This window comes from Chiloscyllium punctatum, chromosome 24, assembly GCF_047496795.1.
Source record: "Chiloscyllium punctatum isolate Juve2018m chromosome 24, sChiPun1.3, whole genome shotgun sequence".
In the NCBI taxonomy this organism is placed as follows: Eukaryota; Metazoa; Chordata; class Chondrichthyes; order Orectolobiformes; family Hemiscylliidae; genus Chiloscyllium; species Chiloscyllium punctatum.
In genome coordinates, this window is record NC_092762.1 from 54,120,392 (window position 1) to 54,146,865 (window position 26,474).

The 26,474-nt window shown below is 40.1% G+C and overlaps 1 protein-coding gene across 2 annotated transcripts in view; it reads left to right on the forward strand.

The window, feature by feature from the left end:
• Positions 1 to 26,474, forward strand: part of fsd1 (fibronectin type III and SPRY domain containing 1) — a 50,258-nt gene that overhangs the window by 8,203 nt on the left and 15,581 nt on the right. For both annotated transcript variants that reach the window (XM_072593825.1, XM_072593824.1), the window contains exons 3-10: positions 5,809 to 5,940; positions 8,636 to 8,737; positions 10,666 to 10,688; positions 18,380 to 18,501; positions 19,786 to 19,995; positions 22,723 to 22,821; positions 25,112 to 25,271; positions 26,373 to 26,455. In XM_072593825.1, the coding sequence (XP_072449926.1) occupies positions 5,878 to 5,940; positions 8,636 to 8,737; positions 10,666 to 10,688; positions 18,380 to 18,501; positions 19,786 to 19,995; positions 22,723 to 22,821; positions 25,112 to 25,271; positions 26,373 to 26,455 (862 nt within the window). In that variant the 5' untranslated portion in view covers positions 5,809 to 5,877. The remainder of the gene's footprint in view (positions 1 to 5,808; positions 5,941 to 8,635; positions 8,738 to 10,665; positions 10,689 to 18,379; positions 18,502 to 19,785; positions 19,996 to 22,722; positions 22,822 to 25,111; positions 25,272 to 26,372; positions 26,456 to 26,474) is intronic.

The window sequence follows — 26,474 nt, forward strand, 5'->3', positions numbered from 1 at the left end:
TTTCTCTCTCTTTCTCTCTCTTTCTCTCTCTTTCTCTCTCTTTCTCTCTCTTTCTCTCTCTTTCTCTCTCTTTCGATATTGAGAGCATTGGTGGGCATGGCATGCTCCTTCTCTAAGGACACTCCGACATGAACATAACTATGGCCAATTGGCACGGGAGTACTGTTTACCCAATGATTACATTTTTGATATATGCAGAACTTGTTAGTACATAAGATAACAGTCTAGATGCCTTTTTCACAGGAAGCTAGCTTAGTGCATGAAAACGAGAAGATCAAAGAAGATGCTGATAGAGTTAGACAAAGCAGATTGATAAAACACTTATGCTGACTGGGGCTAGTTGAACTAAGTAGCCTATTTCTCTGCTGTTATTTTGATGAGGGGGTTGGTGCTAGCTCCTACAGAGGGCTGCCTTGTGTGACAAGCTACAGCCTGAAGTAAAATTACCGACCTTCAAACCTGTGGAGTTTGCTTTTGGCTTGCAGCCAGCTGCGAAGGAGCCCAAACCATAAGCATGGGACTTGGTATAATGTAAAATCAGCTTTTACTTTTCTATTCCACAAGGGCCAACAGGGAGATGGGCTACAAATCACCCTTTCACTTAGGGAGCGCAAACAGCATGTTTTGCACTGAGCTGCATGAATGAGCAAGGCTTCTGGCTTGATCCTTGTCCTAAACTGAGATGTGATGGAGCACTCCTGGTACTCCATTATCAGTCTCTGGATGATAACAGTTGGGTAATGGAGAATTGTCTTGTTACCTGCTGTTCATCATCATTAGTACTGGCCTGTTGTTAGAACACTGGATAAGGACAGGATTAGAATCTACTATTTTGCTCACTGATTAGTCTGTCAGCCTTGCAGATCTGGCTCATACATGTCAAAAGTCACACGGATAAGGCACGGGAGAAGCCCTGGAGAATAGAATTGTATCCGAGAGAAAGATGATATAGTGGCAAGAGGCTTCAGGATAGCTTCTAAATGTTTGTCATGTCTTGTACTGTTATTGCCCTGACTGAAGCATACAGGATCTGGTTGAAACTTATCTGGATTCAGCTGGTCAGCGCATCTCAAGATATTAAAGCTGAAATCAAATACTGCAACTTTTTTAAAAAAATCACAGCGCCTTCAGAAGAGCAAGGAAGAATGTTTAGAAAATCATTGCAAATTTAATTGAAATTCACATTCGAGTAAGCATGTTGTGTTCACTGCTTATTCTAACACGGGGATTGAGTGGATTAATGACTGTGATCCCAGGCAGAATGATGAATGCTAATGTTGCTGAATTTCAAGCTTCTTGTGCCTACTGGTGTCAGGCCTTGACTCTGTCCCCATGAGACCAGTAAGGTGCAAGTAGTATTCATATTATAAAAATATAAGCAATATTAAATTGACAGGTGCTGGAATGATCCTGCCACCTGTCAGAAAATTCCAACAAAAGCTTTTTTTTAATTAAAGCACGTCAACTTTAACCGTGTAAAGGTTGGTCTCACCAGTCCTGTCTCTAGTTATAGTCTCCAGTCTGTGCAAAGTTACCTGATCTTACCTGGGCATTTGTCTGCTATAATTTACTTTTTGTTCTAACTCGACCTTTGGCCAATATCAGTCCAAAAGAAGGCTTTTCCAGCCTTGCACAATATCCTCCTATTGTACTGAAGCAATTTTTGCAAAAACTCGTACAGATTTATAGTTTGATATGAGTCTGTTCAACAGCTTCAGCTGACGCAGTGTAACTGGCACAGATACCACTAGAAATGGATCTGGATTTCCGGTTGTTATCAAGGCAATAGGGGACAGTATGGACAAATATGTTAAAACTGAAAATCAGCAATGGTCTAGTTTAAAAGAAGAGGTGGCTTGAAGGGTTTACTGGCTTACTCCCACTCGTTTCCTCTGACCTCTTGGAGCCAATAGCTACTGTTGTGACTTGAGCTACTCCTTGTCTTCCACTTGCGGAGTAAATGATGAATTTCTCTGGATTATGCACCCCAGACTTTGGCATGAGGCTTGAACCCATAATCACCTGACTCTGTGTTAAGAACTAACTTGATGTGAGAGAAATGGGCAAATATTTCAAGGTATTATTAGCTTCCCGAGTCTGTCCATTTCATGTTTGCTATCCTCTGTGTAAAAGTAATTATATTATTTGTACATTTTCCTTCTAAATTTAAGCCATGTCCATTGATCCTAAACCTTTTTGGTAATCAATATTATTGAACTCAATCTATCCATTCTCTTGAGAAGTTTGATTTATCTAACTCTTTCACAGCATAAAACAGGTAATAATCTCTACACCCTCTTCTAGCTCAGGCACCCTCTTTTTTTTTGTCCTCCTCACTGACCCCAAAACTTTAATATCCATATTGTAGCGTGGTAACCAGAACTGTATAGATTCCTTCAGCTAAGGCCTTACCCATATTATGTTTTGCAGAATCCTTGTAACCGCTTGGATTTCACACTCTATCCCTTTAGCGCTAGATTTGGTTGTTTATACTGTAATGTTGCTGCACTCTGCGCTGTATGCTTTGTTGAGTGGCTCCTGACTAGTACTATATAGTTCAGAGCAAGTTTAATTTAATAACCCTACTGTTTGTTTTTCCTTCTCCATTCTTGTTATCTTTGTTTATTCAAAACAAGTGTCACTTATCATTCACTGAACCTCACTATTATATCTCAGTCTTTTGAATTGACTAAGAATTGTTTGGAGGGATATGGACCAAGAGCAGGCAAGTGGGACCATTTTAGCTTGGGATTATGGTCGGCGTGGACTGGTTGGATGGAAGGGTCAGTTTTTGTACTGCATGACTCTCCATAATATATGGAAGTACTCGGCTGTGGTGGTGCTTTTTTGAGAGAGAAAAACAGTCAACATTTCAAAATCGTGATCTTTCATTGTCATAACTTTAAATGCTAACTCTGTTTTTTTTCTTCAGATGATACCAGACCTGTTAATCCTTTCCAGCAATTTTGGCTTTCATTTCAGATTTCCAGCTTCTACAATTTTTAAATTTATTTTTGTGTCTGATCCTGCTTCTATATTTGATGTGTCTGTTGTACTGCTGCCTGAAGTCCCTCCCCTACTCTCCAGTTTGGTGTCGTTTCCTCCAAATTGTAGATTGTGAATGGAAATGGCCCAATATTGACCTTATACCTTGGCCACCCAGGGCAATACGATTCAGTTCACAAAAATCTACTTTTTGATATGATTGAATGGGAACATTCCCATAGGTATTGGAGAATCTGTATGGCGAGATCCAGTGGTACTTTAAAATCCCTCTTGAAACACCAGAGCAGTGCCTTTGGCAGTGAAGCAAGCCATCAGATGGAATGTTAGCCAACATTTATTTCTTAAGGTTCTGGTGTGGTGCTTGAGCTTTCTGTCTTCGTGCTACCAAATGAGCTAAATTGGCACTTTAGAATATACATTTGAATATGCATTTCCACCAGTCAAACAGATCAATTGGAATATTTGATCTTTTTTGGCAATCTGACTTCCTTGAATACAAAGAAGAGTAGGCCACTCAACCCTTTGAGCCTGATCTGTCATTCAATCTGATCTGATTTTAATCTCATCTCCACATTCCTGCCCACCCCCAAAATTCTTTCAACCACTTGGTCATCAATAATCTATCGACCTCAGCCTTAAAAATATTTTAATATTCTGCATCCGCTGCAGAAGGGACTTATAACCCTCTGAGAGAAAATGTTTCCTCATCTCTGTCTTAAATGTGTGCCCCTTTTAAACTATCACCCCTAGAGGAAACACCATTTAGACGTTAGCGAGTTTTGAGAAGATTTGTAGCTCAGGTTGAAATTCTGGATGTAGGTTTGCTGGATGAGCTGGAAGGTTTGTTTTCAGACGTTTCATCACCATACTAGGTTTCATCGTCAGTGAACCCTCCAGATGAAGCTTCATCCGGAGTCTCACTGATGTTACCTAGTATGGTGATGAAACATCTGAAAATGAACCTTCCAGCTCAGCGAGCAAACCTACATCCAGAACCATTTTAGACATTCCCACCCACCCCCACCCCATTAAGTCTCCTTGAAACATACAAGGTCCTATGAGTCACTTCTGACTCTACTGAACACTATAGGATACAGATGTAGCCAGTCTAGCCTTTCCTGATAAGGCAGTCCACTCTTCTCAGGTGTTAGTTTCACAAACACCATGGCTTCCAATATGTTAATGTCCTTCTGCAAGTACAGTGACCAGTACTGTACACAGTACCCCACATGCAGTCTCACCAATGTCTTGTATAACTTTTGAAGATAACCTCCCTATCCTTGCATTCACTCTTCCCCCCCCCCCCCCCACCCCCCCCCCCCCTCCCCCCGACAATAAAGCATAACATTTTGTTAACTTTTGTGATTACTTGCTATATGTGCATACTTACCTGCTGCATCGTTCTAATGTACTGGGACACCCAGACCTCCCTGCAACCGCTCATCATTTAGGTAATATGATTTTTATTTTTATTTTTCATGCCAAAATTGGCAATTCCATAGCTTGCCACATCGTACTCCATTTGCCAGATCTTTGCCCACTAACTTAACTCGTCTCTATCCTTTTATTGACTCCTTATGTCGTCTTCACAGTCTACTTTCATTTCTATCTTTGTCATCAGCAAATTCAGTTTCCACACCTTATGGTCCATCCATCAAATCACTTAAAGAGTTGAGGTCTAGCACTGACCCCTGTACCAATTGTCACATCCTGTCTGCCTGAAAAACACCTATTTATTCTTCCTCTCTGCTTCATGTTAGTCAGCGAATCATCATGAGATTTTATTTTCTCCAATAATCTTACTGGCAAATGCTCCTGGAAACCTAAGCACAGGACATCCACCTGGTCCCCCTTATCCACACAAGTTACTTCAAAGAACTCCAATGAATTGGTTCAACATGATTTTTCCTTTAACTAAGCAGAGGCAACATGGCTTTATTACCTCCAACGTATCCAAGTGCCCTGTTATTAAAGATGTTCCAACAGCTTCTAATGTTTTCCTTCAGACAGATGCTGTTGTTCTTTCTGTCTTGCTTACTCCTTCACAGGCTTTATTTGTTTCTGTTCCAGATTTTGCATTGTAACCTTTTTTCTGATGCTGAGCTAATTGCCTGCAAACAATTATTTGCAGGCAATTAGCTCAGCATCAGAAAAAGGTTACAATGTCTGTCTGTGCACCTTCTCTGCACTGTATTCCACACTCTATTCTGCCGCTTTGATGGTATGATCTGACTATATAGCATGTAAAACAACACTTTTCTCTCTATCTCGGTTCACATGAAAATAATAAATAATAAATCCATCAATGAACCAACATTTTGAACTGCCCATGTTACCTAATAGAGAGATGATTTTCCCTGGTGTTACCTTAGCCATTTTGGGTGTGGCATCATCGAATCTTTTTCAATGATTTGTCCTTCCATGATAATTGGCAAATAACACATGCTTTGCATCATGGCTTAATAAGTTTTTAATATGCTGCAAAGGCAGCTTTAACAAGACAATGTTTGTTTCAAAAATGTGAATATATGACATTTTCACATTACGCTCACCTGAGTGGTAGAAAACTACCCAACAGACTTGTTTTGGACGTGAAGGGAGAAGGCTTGGGTGCACAAAATTTAGAATGAAACACTGTTGTGTGCCTCATTGTTGCTCAAGATGTTTACGTTTTTTCTGTTCTTTATTCATCTTATAAAATATTGGTATCTCTGCGAGTCCAAATAAGTTGTTCTGCTGGAGAACAGTTTGATGCCCCCATTCTAATTTGGTTTCTTGCCATCTCCTTCCTTTTTCTTTTAGGGTAATTCTGAGAGAGCTCTTGCAGATCTGGAGGCAGAATATAGTTCACTTTATGCCATACTGGATGAGATGAAGGAAGACATGATAACAAAGATCAAGCAAGAACGAGCCAGCAAAACGTATGAACTTCAGGTAGGTTCTGTCATCCCAGCATGGCTATTTCATGGAGTAAATGTCTGTAATTTAAGCCATGGCTATTAGCTTCTGTGCCAAAATAAATCAAGATGATAGAGCAATACTTGCATTTATAGAGAACTTTCAGGACCACAGGTCATTTCAAACTATTTCACAGGCATAAAGTAACTGCTATAACATAGGAAATGCCAGAGCAAGTTTTGTATAGACAAACAACTATGTAGTAACAAGACTTTTGTTGTAATGTTGATTGAATGAAGGATAACTATTGGCCTGGACACCAGGATGACTCTCTTGTATCTCTTTGGAATAATGATGTGGATTTTCTTTAAACTTTTTTTATCAGAGTGGGTTGATGGGTCCTCAGTTTAACATCTCGTCTAAAAGTTGACATCCTAGTGGAGCAGAGCTGGCTCAGAGCTGCACTGCAGTGTCAGCTTTTACTTTTATTTTGTGTTCCAGCTGTCGAGTGTACCTTAAAACAGCAAATTCATGGAGTTAGAGGTCAGCATCTGAACCACAATTCCTCGCAAATGCTAAACTTTGCCTGTGTTTACAAAGTCTATGATCTGTCAATAAGAATAGTTACAAGTGTCTCATGGCCCAATGAATTTGCTGTATTTGTTATTGAGCTGAACAAAAAAGGAATATGATCAGAATAGAGAGAGCGAGAGAAAAAACACAAACAGTTGGATAACAGAAAAGAATCTGGATCCATCCGAGAGGTGGTTGTACTTTCATAGTAGCTGTTATGTCATTGGACCTTAAAAGGACTTCGCAACCTATTGAGTACTTTTTGGGTTACCGAATTGTCAACCAGTTTTAACCTAAAGCCCAAAAAGTGCCACATGAGCATGTTGGATGAGGGATAAATGTTAACTAGGACTCAAGAAGTTACCACCGATGCTCACCAGAATGCAGAATTTTGTACATCCACTTGGACAGACAACCTGCCATTTACTATCTTGTTGGAAAGGTGGTCTTTTAACATTGAAGCACCTATCCAGTAATGCACTGAAGTGTTAGCTTGGGTTAAGTACTAAGGATACACTTCATAGTAAGGACCTAGGGAGTGTTGCTGAACAAAGAGACCTTGGAGTGCAGGTTCATAGCTCCTTGAAAGTGGAGTTGCAGGTAGATAGGATAGTGAAGAAGGTGTTTGGTATGCTTTCCTTTATTGGTCAGAGTATTGAGTACAGGAGTTGGGAGGTCATGTTGCAGCTGTACAGGACATTGGTTAGGCCACTGTTGGAATATTGCGTGCAGTAATGGTCTCCTTCCTATCGGAAAGATGTTGTGAAAGTTGAAAGGGTTCAGAAAAGATTTACAAGGATGTTGCCAGGGTTGGAGGATCTGAGCTACAGGGAGAAGCTGAACAGGCTGGGGCTGTTTTCCCTGGACCGCCGGAGGCTGAGGGGTGACCTTATAGAGGTTTATAAAATCATGAGGGGCATGGATAGGATAAATAGACAGTCTTTTCCCTGGGGTCGGGGAGCCCAGAACTAGAGGGCATAGGTTTAGGATGAGAGGGGAAAGATATAAAAGAGACCTAAAGGGCAACGTTTTCACGCAGAGGGTGGTACGTGTATGGAATGAGCTGCCAGAGGATGTGGTGGAGGCTGGTACAATTGCAACATTTAAGAGGCATTTGGATGGGTATATGACTAGGAAGGGTTTGGAGGGATATGGGCCGGGCGCCGTCAGGTGGGACTAGATTGGGTTGGGATATCTGGTCGGCATGGATGGGTTGGACCGAAGGGTGTATATCTCTATGACTCTGACTCTATGACTTGGGCTGGTGTTTGAACCCACAACCTTCTAAGTCAAAGGGAAAAATATATATTTATGTGTGTGTTGTTTTTTAAAGGAAATGGACGTCCAAAATGCCTTTCATGTTGAAGCTTCCAAGTCCTTTCTGTGGTTTTGTTTTGCCATCTATTTCAGGTTGACTACTAACTACTTGTTTTCTCTTGCTGTCCAGTGAGCAAAGGAAGGTGCCAGTTTTATAGATAGTGGAAATAGCAGCATTGTTGGAAGTGTAAGACTGTCCTAAACTATAGAATCTCTACTTGTCAGAATGGCAATTCCTACTTCTATTCAGACCATGTGGGGGATCTGCATATATACCCATGTCTTCTCATTTGAGAGCACAGAATTGTTGAAAGCAGCTCTTAAGTGAGTATGGTGTGGACTTTACATAGTCTTGGCACATGCAAGTTTTGTGAATAGGTATTGTGTTCTGACTGGCCTCCTAAAGGAAGAGTGTTCAGTCAAACCACACTTACTGAAGCTTTAAAGAGTGGTTTAAATTAAGAAGTGGAAACAAAGATTATCTTATTTTTCTTAAGGTTCCGCAGCTCGTGTTTTTGCTGATCTTTGTCTACCTTATTCCTCCAAATAGTCTGTCCATTCTCTTTCTTCTGTCCATATCCAAACTTGTATAATTGTGTTTTTGCCTATTATAATTGATTTTCAAGACCTCAAAGTTTTATCCTCCATTCCACAAAACTACAGGCTTTTTGCTCAGTCTACCCTTTTTAGGGGTTTTTCTTCAACTAATTCCATTCTTTTCCAATTTAAATCAACTACCTCAACTCTGGCCAACGTACATATCTGACCTTCTGAGTCACTAAAGCTGACTATTTTCATCAGTGATCCTAATATTGATCACTCATCAACATCTTCCTTGTAGAATCAGCTGACCGTCTGCACCAAGGCTTTGGAGAGTTCAGAGGAGCTGCTTGAATTTGCTAACCAGACACTGGACACTGCAAACTCTGATGGAATCAGCCAGGTAGTTATGTTTTTTCCTAACTTATCCTCTCTTTTTAATAAATGTTGTCTGCATAGTTCCTAAGATGTGTTGTGAACTATATCTGTTAGAGAAGTGATATTCCTAAATAAGGGTGGTAATAACCGATCAAAATTTCATAATTTGCCTGAATCCTCTCAACACATCTAAGGGAAAAAGAGAGTATAATTGAGTAGAAGAATGGAGGGAAGCTAATTACAAAGGAGACAGTTTATTCAAAGATCAAAAATGCCTGAGTCTTTTTGAGTCATGTTTTATTTCCAATACTCAACAGTTCAGTCAGCTCGTAATGTTGCACTTACTGAATGGTCTTCTGCATTGTCGATATTTTCTAATCAACATATTCAGATTTTATTACATACCTCCTGGAGTGGGCTGGACATGAATCCAGACATTCTAATTCCGAGTAAGAGACACTACCGCTGCACCTCAATAGCCGCCTTCTGTACTGTATTGCTTTCCTCTCTTTGGACCCTTGTTGGAGTTCACTGGTCCTCTGCTCTGCTGTACCTGCCCTGATTTCACATGAGCCTAAAAGGTATCACTAAAACTTTTCATTGATAGGACACTACAATCATGCCTGAAACTGTTCTTGCCAAGTAACCATACGTGTCACTTTTTTCCAGTAGCAGTCCCTGAATAATGATCCAGGGTAGCGGTGTCATAGTGGTAATGTCATTGGACCAATAGTCCAGAGACATGGGTTTGAATTCCACAGTGGCAGCTGGTAGAATTTCAATTCAATTAAAAAAAAGTTTGGAATTAATAGAAGTTAGTCTAGTGGCCTCTAAATAACTGTTGACGATTTGTCATTAAAAACCTATCTGGTCTTTCGGGAGGAAAATCTGCTATCCTGACTTGGTCTGACCCACGCTAGACTCCAGATTCTTAGCAATGTGGTTGACTGTTAACTGCTCTCTGTGCAGTTGGGGATGGGCAGTAAATGCTGGCTCAGCCAACGACGCCCAAATCCATGAAAGAAGGTTTTTAAAAATCACAATGAAGACTTTTTTTTTAAATTTTCATTTTTCAGTCTATACCCTGAATTGCTAAAGACTAATTATAAAATCTAAACTGAAATCCGGTTGAGAGCAACTGACCCAAACATCAAATCTTCCTTGTCTGATTAGTTCTGTTTTCGTTACACAGTGTGTTTACCAGCAGAGCATGTTCTGGATGCTCTTGGTTTACTTTGATTAGAAGTAAAAGTTTCATGTCATTTTTTTTGTTTTGCAGAGTAAGTTATAAATCCTGATAGACACATGAACCCAGAACTATATTTTTACTAATGAAATACAAAGCAGTTAAGTTTCCTCGATTTGTATTCGAGAACGTCTCGTGGTGCCTTTTTTTTTTAAAGATGTTATAAAGATTGATTTGCAAACTGCTTAAGATATGAGACTGAGACAATTAGGAAGGAAAAAGAATGAGGGTGGGGAAATGGGCAATATGCAAACAGAATCAAAACGTTCAGTATTTTATTGTGTAATGTTTTCATTAGTAAGTCTATTCTTGCTATTTGAGTAGATTTATAGCATCAAATAGTGGTCGTTTCCAAGTTACAATGCTCAGAAATAAACTGGTCTATCCAGATATTAACTGAGGCTGTGAGCTAATTTCTTTGGATTGTGGGGCAACTGTGTGATTAGGATGGAATTCTACAATTTACTGTTGCTTTACAATAACATGTTGTTTCTCTGTATGTTTGAATGGTGTCTACCTGCAGGAAGACAAATAAATCACTTTAATTCCAAAAGATTTAGCCCACCTGAAGTGCAGGAGCTATGTGGAGATGGCTTATGGCTGGTTTATCTGACAGCAATGTAAAAACATATTTGCTTCATAGTAGTTTGAATAATTTGTGCTTATTTGCATGTTTGACTTTCTGTCTCTTCTTTTCTGCTTCAAAGGCTGCCAAGCAGATTAAAGATAGGTACTGTAAAACACTTTTTGATTCCATTGCATGTATTAATCTAACCTGCATTAAGGATGCATGAATCTTTAACTAGTTACACAGTACTTACTAAACCTCTTACCTCGATTTTTGACTATTCTAGAAGTAAACCCATTTTCATGCTACTTAGTAAAGTTTAGATGTTGCTTGTTACAGAAGTGAAAAGTCATTCAAATACTGCATACCACTGACTTTTAATTAGAAGCTTGCATGCATTTTCCTCCTTTGCACAAGTTTCTTTTATCAAGCAACTGAACTGTAACATGAATCCTGTGTTCCCTAAACATTTAGACTTTGCATCCTTAAAGGTCTCAGTTCTAATTGGGTAGGGGATGATTCATTAAACATTCCCTCCCAAATAAAGAATATTTCTGACTTTTTAAAAATTAAATCACCTGATGAAGGAGCGGCACTCTGAAAGCTAGTGTACTTCCAATTAAACCTGTTGAACTATAACCTAGTGTTGTGATTTTTTTTTAACTTTGTACACCCCAATCCAACACCAGCATCTCCAAATCAAGATTAGAGTGGTGCTGGAAAAGCACAGCAAGTCAGCAGCATCTGAGGAGCACAAAAATCGACGTTTCAGGCAAAAACCCTTCATCAGGAAGGAAAATGGTGTTGAATACCTCCTGTAATGACAATTTTGATGTGGATCAATGACTACAGCTAGAGGGAGTAATTAGTCTGAACTGTTAGAGCTTGCAGTACGTCTGTAACTTAGGATATTGGCATGTGCACAAAGCCTTTTCCACTAAATAAAGTCAGACAGCACAGAAACAGACCCTTCAGTCCAACAAGTCCACGCTGACCATAATCCCACTAAACTAGTCCCATCTGTCTGCACTTGGCCCATATTCCTCCAAACGTTTCTTATTCATGGACTTACTAGTCTCTTGAATGTTGTAACTGTGTCAGCATCCACCACTTCCTCAGGAAGTTCGTTCCACACGTGAAATACACTTTTTTTAAAAAAAATATAATTGTCCTCACTACTTTTTTTTTTAAATCCTTCTACTCCTTTTAAAACAAAATACCCCTAGTCTTGAAATCCCCCACCCAAGAGAGAAAACGCCCGCCATTCACCTTTTTATCTATGTCCCTCATGATTTTATAAACCTCTATAAGGTCACCGCTCAACCTCCTATGCTCCAGTGAAAATATCCCAGCCTCTTCTTATAAGTCAAACCTTCCATTTCTGGCAACATCCTGGTAAATCTCTTCTTAACCTTCTCCAATTTAGTAATAATGCTTCAAAGGAGATGGACAATCTGGAGACCTAAGACCATAAGATATTAGAGCGGAAATTTAGGCCATTCAGCCCATTAAGTCTGCTTCACCATTCAATCATAGCTGATAAGTTTCTCAACCCCATTATCCCACTTTCTCCCCATAGCCCTTGATCCCCTTGACAATAAAGAACCTATCCATCCCAATCTTAAGTGTCGTCAGTGACCTGGCCTCCATAGCCTCTTGTGGCAATGAATTCCATAGATTCACCATTCTCTGGCTGAAGAAGTTTTTCCTTATCTCTGTTCCACAAGATCTTCCGTTTACTCTAAGGCTGTGCCCTCTGGTCCTAGTCTGTCCTACCAATGGAAACATCTTCCCAACATCCACTCTGTCCAGGCCATTCAACATTCTTTGAGTTTCAATTAAATCCCCCCCCCCACCCCAATCCTTCTAAACTCCATTGAGTATAGACTCGGTCCTCCAACGTTCCTCATATGTTAAGCTTTTCATTACTGGGACCATTCTCGTGAACCTTCCCTAAACACGCTCCAAGCCCAATACATCCTTCCTGAGATATGGGGCCAAAACTGCGCATGATACTTCAAATGTGGTCTGACCAGACAGTGCAGAATAGTATTCTAAAATTCATAAATACCCTGCCATAACAAAGCCAATGTACAGAAGGAAAAATTGGTTGAATCTATTTATAGAATGATCAGACAGTTACAATACAGAAGGAGACCATTTGGCCCATTGTGTCCGTGCTGGCTTTCAACAAGAGCAGCTTAGTAAGTCCAGCTTGCAATTTTCCCTGTAACCCTGCAAACAGTTTCTGGTCTGGTTACTTAAAGGAAATTGCACATTAGGATCTGCAGACTTTAACCATTCTCTGCATCAAAAAGATTGTATTTGTGTCCTTTGGTTGTTTTTGCCAGTAGTCTTAACTCTGCATGCTCTGCTTCTTGATCTGTCTGCAAATGGGAACCTTTTTTTTCCTCTATCTGCTATGTTCAGACCACTCATGGTTTTGAGCACCTCTGTTGAATCTTCTCTCAAAGCTCCCAGCTTCTTCAATCCATCCCGGTATCTAAAATCTTTTATCCGTGGAACTAGTTTCTTAAAATCTTTTCTATGCCCTCTCTGCCTTAGCCTTCCTAAAATATGATCAGCAGAATCGAGCATAGTTCTCCAATCAAGGCTGGATCAGGGCAGATTTGTTTGCTACAAACCTTCCACTGGTGACAGCCTACCATTTACCATTATTTATTCCATGATTAGGATTGCAGAAGGAATTTACAAGAATGGTTCCTGAAATAAGAAGTACCAGTCATGAGGATAGATTGAAGAAGCTGGGACTGTTTCCCTTGGACAGCAGAAGTCAAAGGAGAATTGATAGAGACTATCAAAATCATGGATAGGGTTACAAAGTTAAAAATCACAGTAGATAGGGACAGACTGTCCCCTCTTGTCAAAGATGAGATGGCATGGATTTAAAAATGCAAACAGCAAGGTGATAGAAGAAATGTTTTCATTCTGCATGTAGTTAGGGTGTGGAATGTACTGTCTGGAAATGTGGTTGAGGCAGGTTCAATCAAGGCATTCAGGAGGGACGTTGGATGACTAATTGCATTGAAATAGTGTGCAGAGATTGGCACTAGGTAATAGGACTGGTTCAGGCCTCGTGGCTGACTGGCCTGTGATGATTCTGTGGGTACAACTTGTAGAACTTTTATTCACTTTTTAGTGGAAGTTGAGACTTGAGCTCTTTCAAACTGTTAAATTTCCCCTGCCCTATTTAGCTGTGGTGACTGAAGTTACTCCAATCGCTGTCCCATATAGGCAGCATACTTCAAAGTGAGTAATCCCAACGCAGTCATTCTTGTTTGAAAGATAACATTTGTTTTGGTGGACCCCTTGCTAATTAATTATTGCTTGGCTCTAGTTGCTCAACACTGCTGGATTATTTTGCCATTTAATCTGAATCGTGACATTCTGTCTTAAGTTCATCTACCTTTTATCCTGTTAGTAACCTTGCCCAACAAAAATATATCAATTTAACTTATTAAATGTTCAATTGACCTTTCTTTTATGGCTTTTTCACTGCAGCATGTACATTTTCACATGACTTTTGTAGAAGGAAATGGTTTCTAGCATCACCCCCAACTGACCTCACTCAAAATATAGTCTAATTCTGCAGTCCCACGATGCAGGAAATGGTTTTCCTCTGCCTGAACAGATCCTTTTAATCATAAGTCTCATTAGATCTCCATTAATCTTCTGTATTCAAGGATGTATAAGCCTATTCTTTAACCTTGCCTCACAACAACTTTTTTGGCCTTGGCATCATTTTGTAATAGTTGTACAACAACACAATGAAGTACTTTCTTCTCAAGTTTAGCTGAATTTAAGAATGAACCACTTTGTTTTCAGTGTTGTTCAACCAATAAAAGGAATCAATAATAAAACAAAGAACTGTGGATATTGGAGATCTAGAACAAAAGCAGAGTGCTGGTGGAGCAAGCAGGTCTGGAAGCATTTATGGAGAGAAGGCAGAAGTTGATGTTTTGAGTCCGATTTCTTCTGATGAGTTATCGGACTCCACTTTCTTTGCACCGATGCTGCCAGACCTGCTGAGCTCCGCCAGCAACTTTTTTTTTGTGAAAGGAATCTGGATTTGGGTTTACTTTTGCAATTGATGCACAACTAACCATTTTGGAGGACCTCCGAAGCATTTTGACTTTTCCTCTGGAGTCCAAATGCTATAGTTGTAATAACCGGGTAACATTATGTGTAGAGTCCCGACTTGAACTCTATGCAATTGTGTGGTTTGTTATTGGCACAATAAAGCTCCCCTGATATTGCACAGGTGATAGTTAATAAAAGGGCTGTTGGTCAAAGTGGAGGTGCACTTGTACACTGTTTATAGAGCAAATTTCAGTAAGAATCCTTTGGTATGTGGAGTCTGTCGCTCTTCTGGTTAAGTTACCTGAACTCCCCTGCAGTCTATTTGTGAAAAAAATTAATCATGTAACCAAAGCAATGTATAACATTGTGTGTGCTTTTAATTTAAAAATTATGTTTGAAATCAATTTTACAGGGTTTTAAAAGGGTAACAGTTTTTTTGCACATCTTTTGGGGGAGGGAGCAAGTAGTGTAAAGTAAGATGTCTTGGTTTCAAAGTCCAGGAGGAGGCAGGTAATTATGATGTGTTTGAGAAGTTAGAGTGGAAGGTTGAGACATGCAATGGTCACAGTAAGATAAATAAGGTACAAGAAATATTGTAGTAGAGACAAGGATTGGGAATGAGAGCGAAATGTGTCATCACCAAGATGAAAAATGTTCATTTCTATATCCAGTACTGCCACTAAGCATTCCATGTTAAATATAACCCCTCTATATCTGGAGTGAAACTTGCTTTTGCATTAGAAAAACAGAATTCTGAGACTATTGGAAATCCGAAGTGGAAATAGAAAATGCTGGCAACAGCAGAGAAGGGAAAAGAATTACAACAATCTGGATTTGTCCAATGGTCAGATGATCATTTCAAGAGCATGAATGGGAGTTGACCCTGTGCAATCCCCATCATAGCACCCTCTGAAGAAATTGCTCAGGAAACTGAAGATTGCACTGGACAATTCCATTGCACCTGGAATCTTCCAATTAATATCCATTTAAAAGAGAGCTTTGCTGCAGTTCTTACACTCTTAGAATCCCTACAGTGTTGGAATCCAGCCATTCAGCTCATCGAGTCTCTAAAGAGCATCCCACCCAGACCCAACCCCCCCTTCATGTGACCCTGCATTTCCCATGGCTAATCCACCTAGCCCCCACATCCTGGACACAGTGAGCAACTTAGTATGACGCATGGGGTGGCGTGGTGGCTCAGTGATGAGCACCTCTGCTTCACTGCACCAGGTACCCAGGTTTGAGTCCCACCTTGGGTGACTGTGCAAACTCCACACAGACATTCTCTCAGTGTCTGCGTGGATTTCCTCTGGGTGCTTTGGTTTCCTCCCATAGTCCAAAGACGTGCAGATCAGGTGAATTGGCCAAGCTAAATTGCCCATAGTGTTAGGTGCGTTAGTCAGGGGTAAATATAGGGTAGGGGAATGGGTCTGGGTGGGTTACTCTTGGTAGGGTTGGTGTGGAATTGTTGGGCCAAAGGGCCAGTTTCCACACTGTAAGGAATCAAATCAAATCTAATCTAATCTAATCCATCTAACCTGTGCATCCCTGGACACAATGGGCAATTTTGCATGGTTAACCCACTAACCTGCACAACCTTGGACTGTGGGAGGGAACCGGAGCACCCAGAGGAAACCCATGCAAACGCTGGGAGAATGTGCAAACTCCACAGGGGTAGAATCAAACCCCAATCCCTGGCTCTGTGATGCAGCAGTGCTAATCACTGAGCCCCTGTGCTGCTTCAGATAATAAGTTTAATAAATAATAAAACGTTAGACATTTAAAAGTCTTATCTAATTCCTGAATAAATATTTAACTGATCCCAGAGCCCCTAATGCTGCTGTCAAACCTGATATTTCCCATCAGCCCCACCCCAATCTATTCCAAACACACCCATGACAAACATGACCTTTTTTTCATTTTGCATCCTGGCACCCTAACCTCAGACTTGCCTTGTGTGCTTAGTGTTACACAGGAGCTATCAAGGTGGGTATCTGTGACGAGGACCTTTTTTTAAATTTCAGAATACATCAACTGGCTGTTGTAAACACAAAAAGGGGATATGGTCACTTTCCCCTGATGGTTTTACACTGTGGGAAATAGAAGCACAGTTCCATGTTTAAGAAGGAATTTTTAAGCTTGTTAAAGATTGGAATCTCCTGTTAGAAATACAGAGCTCTTCTGTTTCATTATAGAAGGACCAGGGTGGCAATCCATGTGTGAGAGAGCCACTCTTCAAGAAATCCAACCCAATATATTCAGATTGCTGCATTGAGGGGATTTTTTTGATAAAGGTCGTGACCTAAAACATGAACTCTTTTATTTTCCTTGCCCTCGCTCTCGCTTTCACACTCCTCACACACACAGATGCTGCTGGACCTGCTGAGTGTCACCAACATTTTCTGGTTTTATTTATATTTAACCATCTCAAATGTTGCTCAAGTATGATCATTTCCCTTTGTTCATTAGTAACTAAATGACTGCCACTAAGTTTGTTTCATGAGTCTCCACTTCCTGATACTGTAGTTAGCCCAGTGCCTGGAATTCTACATTATGATCAAGAGTGGGGATTTTTAAAAGTTAAGTCATATTTTTATGCCATAGCAAGATAAATTATTTCAGCTCAATATACAGTTACTTACCAATTGCATATCATTCATTTTATCTACCCCATGCCAAATGTTTGTAGATTGTCCTGTAGAAGTTTAAGAATATTCCAGAACAACAGAATAACTTGCAATCTTGCCACATCTAAACGTTCCTTGTTGCAGAGTCCATTTTTAACCACTCTTCCTCTCCTTAAGCCTTCAAAAGTACTTTTGCCCAAACTAGCTGCCCATTTTCCCCCTTACCCATCCCCATCGAATGATTTTCAAAGCTTCAGTAAGAATCCAAATGAATTCTTTTTAAGTTTGCAAATCATTTCTAATAACTGGCTTTTATAAACATCTGATAGTTTAATTTATACAGAACAATAATTAATTGAATTCTGTGTAGGACACAGTGCTCAGTTCATTACAAGCTTTGTGGAAGGAAACAGGTCAGATGGAGCTTTGTGAACATAAATGATAGCCCATTCAAATTCCTGAGGTGAAGTCTGTAATATAGTGGACTGTATAATAACCTGTGCAAACAAATTAAACCGTGCACTAGTGATAGTACCACTGGAGTAGTAATCCAGAATGCCAGTCTAATATACTGCAGTCACCAGTTTGAATCCATCGTAGCTGATGGTGAAATTAGAATTCAAAAAGTAAAAAAAAACTGGAATAAAATTTAGTCTAATGGAAACCACTCCAATTACAACCAAAAATAAATCTGGTTCACTTACATCCTTTAGGGATGGAAGTCTGCTATCCTTACCTGGTCTGGTCTACATGTGATTCCAAACCCGCAGCAATAAGATTGATTTTGAGCTGTAGTTTGGGCAATTGAGAATGGGCACTAAATGCTGACCGAGCCAGCGACATCTACATCTCATGAACAAATGTCAAGAATGGTATAGATAATAAGTTGGTGAGTAGATGGTATACAGGATCATCTATATATTTTGAGTCAAAAGATTAAGCAACATGTTTGTAAAGGGCTAGGGAGAGATTCGTGGTTTAATAGAGGGTTGCACAATCTGTTGTAGGTTTCCATTAGAAGCATGAACCTTCAAGGCCCAAATCCATTTTTTTTATTGGTGATTTTCACCCTTTTTTTTGTAATGAAAGCTGAATGTAATGTTAGTTCTTGGCTTTGTTGTACAGTGTTACCATGGCACCAGCATTCAGGCTATCCTTAAAGGCTAAAGCCAGTGACAATATGAGTCATCTGATGGTCGACTTTTCCCAAGAACAAAAGATCCTTCGTTCACTCAAGTTCTTACCAGGTGAGGAAATAAAATAGAAATGTCTTACTTGTTTTCTTTTCCTAGGCCAAAATCTTCTCCTGGTAAGTCCACAGCCTTATCTAAAATGTCTTCTAGATGCTAACTCTCAGCTCTTCAGGATTGTGATTGTAGGGGTATGCTACATGGAGTGGAATGAGATCCTTCATCTGTATTTATTTCTGCAATTCATGATTTTAAGCAAGGACTTTTGGGGGGAAAAAAGCAGATGGGGAAACACCAATCTGTTCTGCTTTTGCACAATGTTCAATAATGTTGGCTGAAATGTGGAAACATGTTACCAGGCTATCCTCTTAGACTGCACGTAAGAACATTGAATTGATCAAATTTAATTAATGAATCAACATTAAGCCAATGCTTTTCTTACTTGATCCTACATACTCTCCAGCTACCAGTACCTGTTAATAAAATTGCTTGTTGGACAGTACGGTGGCTCAGTGGATGGCACTGCTGCCTCACAGCACCAGGGACCTGGCTTCGATTCTAGCCTCAGGCAACTGTCTGTGTGAAGTTTGCACCTTCTCCCTGTGTCTGCGTGGGTTTCCTCCGGGTGCTCCAGTTTCCTTCTGCAGTCCAAAGATGTGCAGGTCCGGTGCATTGACCATGCTAAATTGCCCCCGTTGTGTCTGGGGATGTGCAAGTAAGTGGATTGGCCATGGGAAATGCAGGGTTATGAGGATGAGGTAGGGGGGTGGGTCTGGGTGGGATGCTCTTCCGAGGGTAAGTGTGGACTCATTGTGCTGAATGGCCTGCTTGATCATTTATAGGGATTCTATATTGCATTATTAATGGGAAATGCTTGCATTTTTGTTCTGCATTATGCATTTGTAGTGGGGGGGAAAAAAATTATAAAATAGATGGTAACTGATCTCCCACTAAAGTGGGCTGCTGAATACCAAGAACTGTCTCTTGCCAGGTACATTATAAACTTCCAATCTTGTAATGCGATACGGAAAAGCTCCATCGGTGAATATTCGGCCCAGTAGAACAGAGCCATGGTGACCACTCTGATTATCAGATTTTGATTGAACCAGCCAATTTCTAAAAGAAACAGGAGACTTGCTACAGTTGCCCTTATGCTGGCTGGATTAGAGATGCTCTCCTAATCGCTATCTCCTGACAGTGATTGCATACCCTAAATTGATGACATCTTGGTGCCAATCTCAGCTTCCAGGTGATGAGCATTTGCACCAGAGAATGGTCAGTGGATTCTGTCTATGCAAGAAGGTTTGTCTGTATTTATCTATCTTTGATTTTTATCATCAGTACCAAGTATTCCAGAGATTGATGCATCCGAGTGCCTGGTGGCAGACAATTGTGTGACCATAGTGTGGAAAATGCCTGAAGACGATGGAAAGATTGATCACTATGTTTTAGAATATCGCAAAACCAATTACGAAGGACCACCACGATTAAAGGAAGAGCACCCTTGGATGGTGAAGGAAGGCATCAAAGAGCAGGAATTTACCCTGTCAGGTAATAGCAGCTAACCTCTGCTGTTCTATGAAGTGACCTCCCCATATACTATACTCAAATTCTTGGAATACACCTTGAGCTAATGATCTACTGATTCAGAGGTGATGATGCTGTCACTCTTTAATGAGAAATTGTGCCACCCCTCAATAACTTTTTTTCTTTTTTCAATGATAACTCACTTGTCAATGCCTTAGACCCCACGTAATTTGGGCTAACAATGTTGTGAGTGGAGGAGATGCTACACTTCAGAATAATTGTCATGTTGAAGCCCTCCTGCCGTATCAGATGGACGTGAAAGATTGTGAGACCTTATTTACAAAACAGTCTCTTCCCCCAGTTCCTTGGATAATATTTCTTTCCTTTTCAACAATGTCATCAGGATCTGACTCTTAGGTCATTTATCATGTTTTTCTTTGTGGGTTCTGAAATGTCATCAGTTGGTTGCTACAGTTGCAAAAGATGCCCCGATATTGCACGTCAGAAGTAATTGTATGAAGCAATTTAGTTTAGAAATGCACTATGTAAATGAAAGCTTTTTAAAAATATTTTGATGTGAAATTGCAGGGACTGAGTATATTTCCAAATAGAAGGAAAAGATAATGATTAGATGTTAGTTTGTTGTAAAGGTCATTTGTCAAATCCATGCAGAGCTTTAACTTTGTCTACATGCAGAAACCTTTTCATCTGATACAGTGCAACCTCTATTATCCGAACGTCAATTATCCGAGTTTCGGGTTACTCGAGGAAGGTCTCAAGGCCCCGATGCTTGGGTGAACTGTGTTATCCAAATATTTGATTATCCATATAAAATACACCCTGCTCGTGGTGTTTGGATAATCAAGGTTACCCTGTAGCTGAGTTCCTAAATGCTGCATTCTTTTCCTGTACGTTATCTTTGTATTTCCTGGCAGTTATTGCTATTCCAAGCTTCCCTTGGAAAGATAGCGATGAGTCACCTTAAGCAGCTAGAGTTCATGTGGTGTAGTGTACACACAGCACTGTTAAGGAAGGAGTCTGAGAAGGAACAATGATGTACTTTTGTGACAAGGTGATGGGTGACTTGGAGGAAAACTTTAGATGGTGGTGGTGGTAGTATGTCCTTGTTCTACTGTGTGATTGAGATCACCATGTATTGTAAAGCATTGCTGAAGGACCCTTGGCAAAATGAGGGCTTAATGTTTCTTGTGGTGTTGCTATTTTCAGTTGGAAAAACATTAGCAATAACTCCTGGCAGAGAAGCATTTTCCCATTGGTGAAAAGAAAGGACAGCAAGAGGGTATAGAATTAAAATAATAGGTAAAAGAATCAATGATAACAAGTGGAGGTACTCTTAGAGAACTGGTGCAGACCTGATGGCCTGAATGTCACCCGTACCTATGCTGTGATGATGCGAAGGTGACTGTGTTGGATTGGGGTGGTCAAAGTCAGAAGTCACATGACACCAAGGTTATAGTCCAACAGGTTTATTTGAAATTAGAAGCATTTGGAGTGCTGCCCCTTCAGCAGGTGACGTGACTTCACCTGACAAAGCAGCAACACCCTGAAAGCTTGTGGTTTCAAATAACCCTGTTGGACTATAACCTGGTGTCGTGTGATTTCTGACACTGTGGTGATTCTGTGGTACTAATTATCATTTTAAAACAGCTTTGAATGATGCCTTCATTTGGAATTTAGCATTTGCTTCTGTTGTGTACATCCAAAGGTGTTAAACCTTAAGTATGCATTAGGACTTATGTAATCATAAAGGCATCTTACTAGAAGTTGTGCAATTGATGCGATTATTTTTTCCCCAACTCTCCTTACTGATATGAAGGTAGTAATTTTGTTCCACAAGTAAATGGTTGAGCCCTTGGGTGTGTTGTCATTCTTTGAAAGTGGAGTCACAGGTAGACAGGGTCGTAACACTGAGTATTGGAGTTGGCAAGTCCTGTTGCAGCTGCACAGGACATTGGATAGGACACATTAGAAATACTGCATTCAATTCTGGTCTCGCTCTTATAGGATCCTTTATTGTGAACCTTGAAAGGGTACAGAAAAGATTTACAAGCATGTTGCTGGAGTTGGAGGGTTTGAACTATCAGAGGCTGAATAGGCTGGGGCTTTTTTCCACTGAAGCAGCGTGATTTGAGGGTTAATCTTTATAGAGCTCTTTATAATATGAGGAGCATGGTTAGGGTAAATTGCCAAGGTGTTTCTCCCAGGCTAGGGGAGATCAAAGCTGAAGGACATTGGTTTAAGTTGAGAGGGTAAAGTTTTTTTAATGAAGACCTGAGGAGTAACTTTGTGACGCAGAGGATGGTGCATGCCTGGAATGAACTGCCAGATCAGGTGGTGGAGGCGAGCATTATTGGACTGAAGAGTCTGTTTCTATGACTTCATGACATCATCCATAAAGGAGTATCTGAACAACAATAATAAGCATCAGCCACCTGTGATTGAGGTCTGTGGGATGTTACCCTAACTCACCCCAAACTCTTGTCAGCTATCTTTTGAAAAACTTTCCAATGCTGCCTGGCATTTTTCCTTTCTCTTCCTATGAACCATTGTATTCTCATTTCTAACCCAACTGTAATGAGCTAACTCCATTCAGATCAAAGCTCAAACACGAGAATTTTTTTTTTAATTCGCCATTTTTTGATTGAATTCCCCATGGTTGTTAGGCATCCTTTGCTTGCTTGTTAATGGAAAATGTTTGTGACCTAAAGTCTTTTCAATATGCTTTGCTAGGGTTGAAATTTGACACAAAGTTTATCAACTTTCGGGTGAAAGCGTGCAACAAAGCTGTGGCTGGGGAGTTTTCAGAACCCATCACCCTGGAGACAAGTGGTTTGTAAAACTGTTCTTTATTCTAAATTGACTTTTCATGTACTTGTTACGGGATTGCTATCCTCGTGTTCACTTTGACTTGCTGCTTTTGCATCTTATAGGACACTGCTTCCAATTTCAGTTCAGATAGTGAGGATTGAACATCAATGTTGCTGCTTTTGTACTATCCGACCCTACTTATAAAACTCTGGGCCCTAATGCTGTTTTAAATTGCTTTCTCAGTATGTCCTGCCACCAGCAACAATTTGTTCACAGGCTGCTCTGCTTTTGCACTGTCTTTGGAAATGCATCTCCTATTCTATGACGTCACTCCACGTTCTTTCAACTAAACTGAAGCACTTCACACTTCTTCTTGTTAAATTTCACCTGCCACCACCTACCCATTCCATCAGTCTATCTGTGCTTTTAAAATTTAATGGCATCCTCCTTGTGTTTCTCCAAGAGTTGAGTCATCTGCCGCCTTTGAAATTGTGCCCTATTTACCGAAGTCTAGATCATTAGTGTTAATCATGATGAGTGTAGAGCTCGGTAGATAGGGCATTTCTTGAATTCTTGCTGCAGTTGTAGCTGTCCAATAGGACATAATAGGGAGAAAGTTTGTGCTGTCTAAAGCCAATTGATATTGGATGCCATCTTCTGACTTATTGAGCTTCATTCTTTTGGCTAAAGAATGCAAGTTGATGGTAAAGTTAAAGGGCAACAGTTCTGAGAATTCAGAGGAGAAAGAGAGCAACCTGAAGAAACTGTAACCACAGTGACGTAGGCACTGGGGCACACAGTGTCCCTGTCTTCAGTTACATCCATATTTTCCAATGCCATACTCTAGTCTGTGTTTCTTAATGAATATTGTTAGATTAGATTCCATACAGTAGGGAAACAGGCCCTTCGACCCAACAAGTCCACACCGACCCTCTGAACAGCAACCCATCCAGACCCATTCCCCTACGTTTACCCTTTCACCTAACACTACGGGCAACTTAGCTTGGCCAATTCACCTAACCTACACATCTTTTGGATTGTGGGAGGAACCTGGAGTACCCAGAGGAAATCCAAGCAGTCACAGGGAGAATGTGCAAACTCCACACAGACAGTTGCCCGAGGTGGGAAACAAACCCAGATCCCTGGTGCTGTGATGCAGCAGTGCTAACCACTGAGCCACCGTGCCGCACCATTTAGATTAGATTAATGTTGGTGTGATGTAAAACTACCAAGAAAAATTGGAGAGACAAACAATAAGCAGAATCTTTCCCTCAAATGAGCTAACAGGTTGGAAACTTTTAAGAATTTTCTGTTCTGCATGTGTTTTTTATCTACATTGAATTCTATTCTCTTTTTCCAAACTTTAACCAGCAGTATCAAAACATTTTAGCTTTTTTTTTAACCTTCTGCGTGGAGTCTGTGCATAAGTAATATGTAACCTTTTTCTACTTCATTTGACACTCTATCTCCTTCGATTCTCTGGGAGTATTTTCTTTCACCCTAACTTTCCCTCTCATGGTAACACCGACTTTACCCAAACTGCCTTCTCGTTAAAGACAGCCCATTGGTGCAATGTAGCTTTACCTACCAATCTTCAATCTAATTTACCTGGGCCAGATCCATTCTTACCCTATTGAATTTGGCCCTCCCCAATGAAATCCTCTTTGCTCCTTGACTTTTCCCATTGCTAATGTAAGGCCTAATGAAATGATGATCTTTGTGTCTTAAATGTTCCTCCACTGACACTATCTGCATCACCCAACTCATTTCTTAAAAAACAAATCCAGCAATTTCCTGATTAGACTGGAAACATAAGGATCTAGAAATTCTCTTGAAAGTACTCTAGGAACTTTTCCACATCTCAATCCTTTATACTATTACTATTGTAGCCTGCATGAGGATAATTAAAGCTCCCTATTACAACTATACTATATGCTGTTTAATCGCAAATTTAATCCTCTACATCTTTCATTCTTGACTTTTGGTCTGGTGCTGGGAATGGTATACAGTGTACCATAGACCTTTCTAGGCTCTTGAAGGACATCTTTTTGTTGAGATCAACGCTGAGCAATTGTAAAATCAATGAACCTCCAACGTGATCAAAATTGGAACCTATATATAATAAATGAGTACAATTAAAGAGTGGAGGATGAACATATTGACATTGTGATATTAGATATGAAATATTGGGAAATTTATGAAGGTGAAACCTTTTTCAATAAATTATTTCTAACAGCTTTTCAGCTACAGTTCATTTCCAGCAGAGAATTCTGCTCCTGTTGTTACTGAGGATTGTTTTTTCCTTTTACAGCATTTAATTTCAATTTGGATGCTGCAACAGCCCATCAGAATTTGAAAGTGGAGGACCACAGTGTGGAATGGGATGCATCAGGGGGAAAGGTGCAAGAGATCAAAGTCCGAGGAAAGGAAAACCGAAGTCGGACAGCATCGCCGGCGAATTCCCCTGCAAGGTACAAAACTTCAGTTAGGGTCAAGATACGCAAGAGTGTGTCACCGATCCGTTTCATTGGAAGGTGTCCAAAGTATTAGCAGCTGGGCTATATATACAGCAGCCAAGAGCTCCAACTGGCAAACATATTAAATCCCTAGTGACATCTTGCTCGAATGCAACAAACTTAATTAGGTTGTAACAGAGCTGGGGACAGAGAGAGAGAGTGTTATTTTATGCATATTCTTTGAATTTGTTATATTGTAATTCATTATACTTGACCCACAGGCCTCCATTATGTAATGTAAATACGTAGTATAGTTGAAATATAAATTATAAGCACTTCTATCACTTTCATCTTGTTTGTTACTGCTGCTGGTTCCTCGTCACTACTAGTCAGTGCACTTTGATTTATATGGGCTTCTTTGCACTATTTCTTACATACCCGTAACAGAGGAACCTCGAATACCGGATTATCCAGCAAGATCGCAATGTCCCGATGCTCGTCTAAATTATGTTATCTGGCGTTCGATTATCTGAAATGCGATTAACCAAACGAAATACTTCCCGCCTGTGTTCTTTTAGATAATCATGACTCCTCTATATTATGTTTTTCTATTCTTGTCTTTGTGTCGGACTTGTATAAACCAAGATTCGATGGATTCCTCATGGGTCTGGTCATTTCTGAATGAAAGGAGAGAAAATTCAGAAATGCAGGAAGCTTTCTTTTAGAATTTTCTCTTAATTAATGCCCAGGTTGACGACAGTTCCAATTCTGAAGTACCTTAACATTTTTATGTGGAACTGCACACCGTTTCCAGTTGGAAATATATACAACTGGAATATATTCAGTTCTTTCTTAGTATCCAAGTTCAAATGTTGAACCACAAATTGTTGACAACAGGATTATACCTGCTTTGTCACAGGCTGAATTTCAATCATATTGTTCATTATTGTTGTCCTTTTTATTTGTAAAAGAATGTTTTACTTATACTGGCTCCTTTCTTGTAATGCACTTTTCATTAGTTTTGCTTGTGATTAAATCAGCTCCAGCATCACTTACAACTCAAGCAGACAGTCTGCCCGACTCTGGTTCAAATAGTTTTTATCTTTCTGTATCAAGGAGCATCATTCACTCACCAAAGAGAATGCCATCTGGACGGAGCAGCAGAGATCGCTTTACGGCTGAATCATACACTGTGTTAGGTAGGTACAAGAAACTATT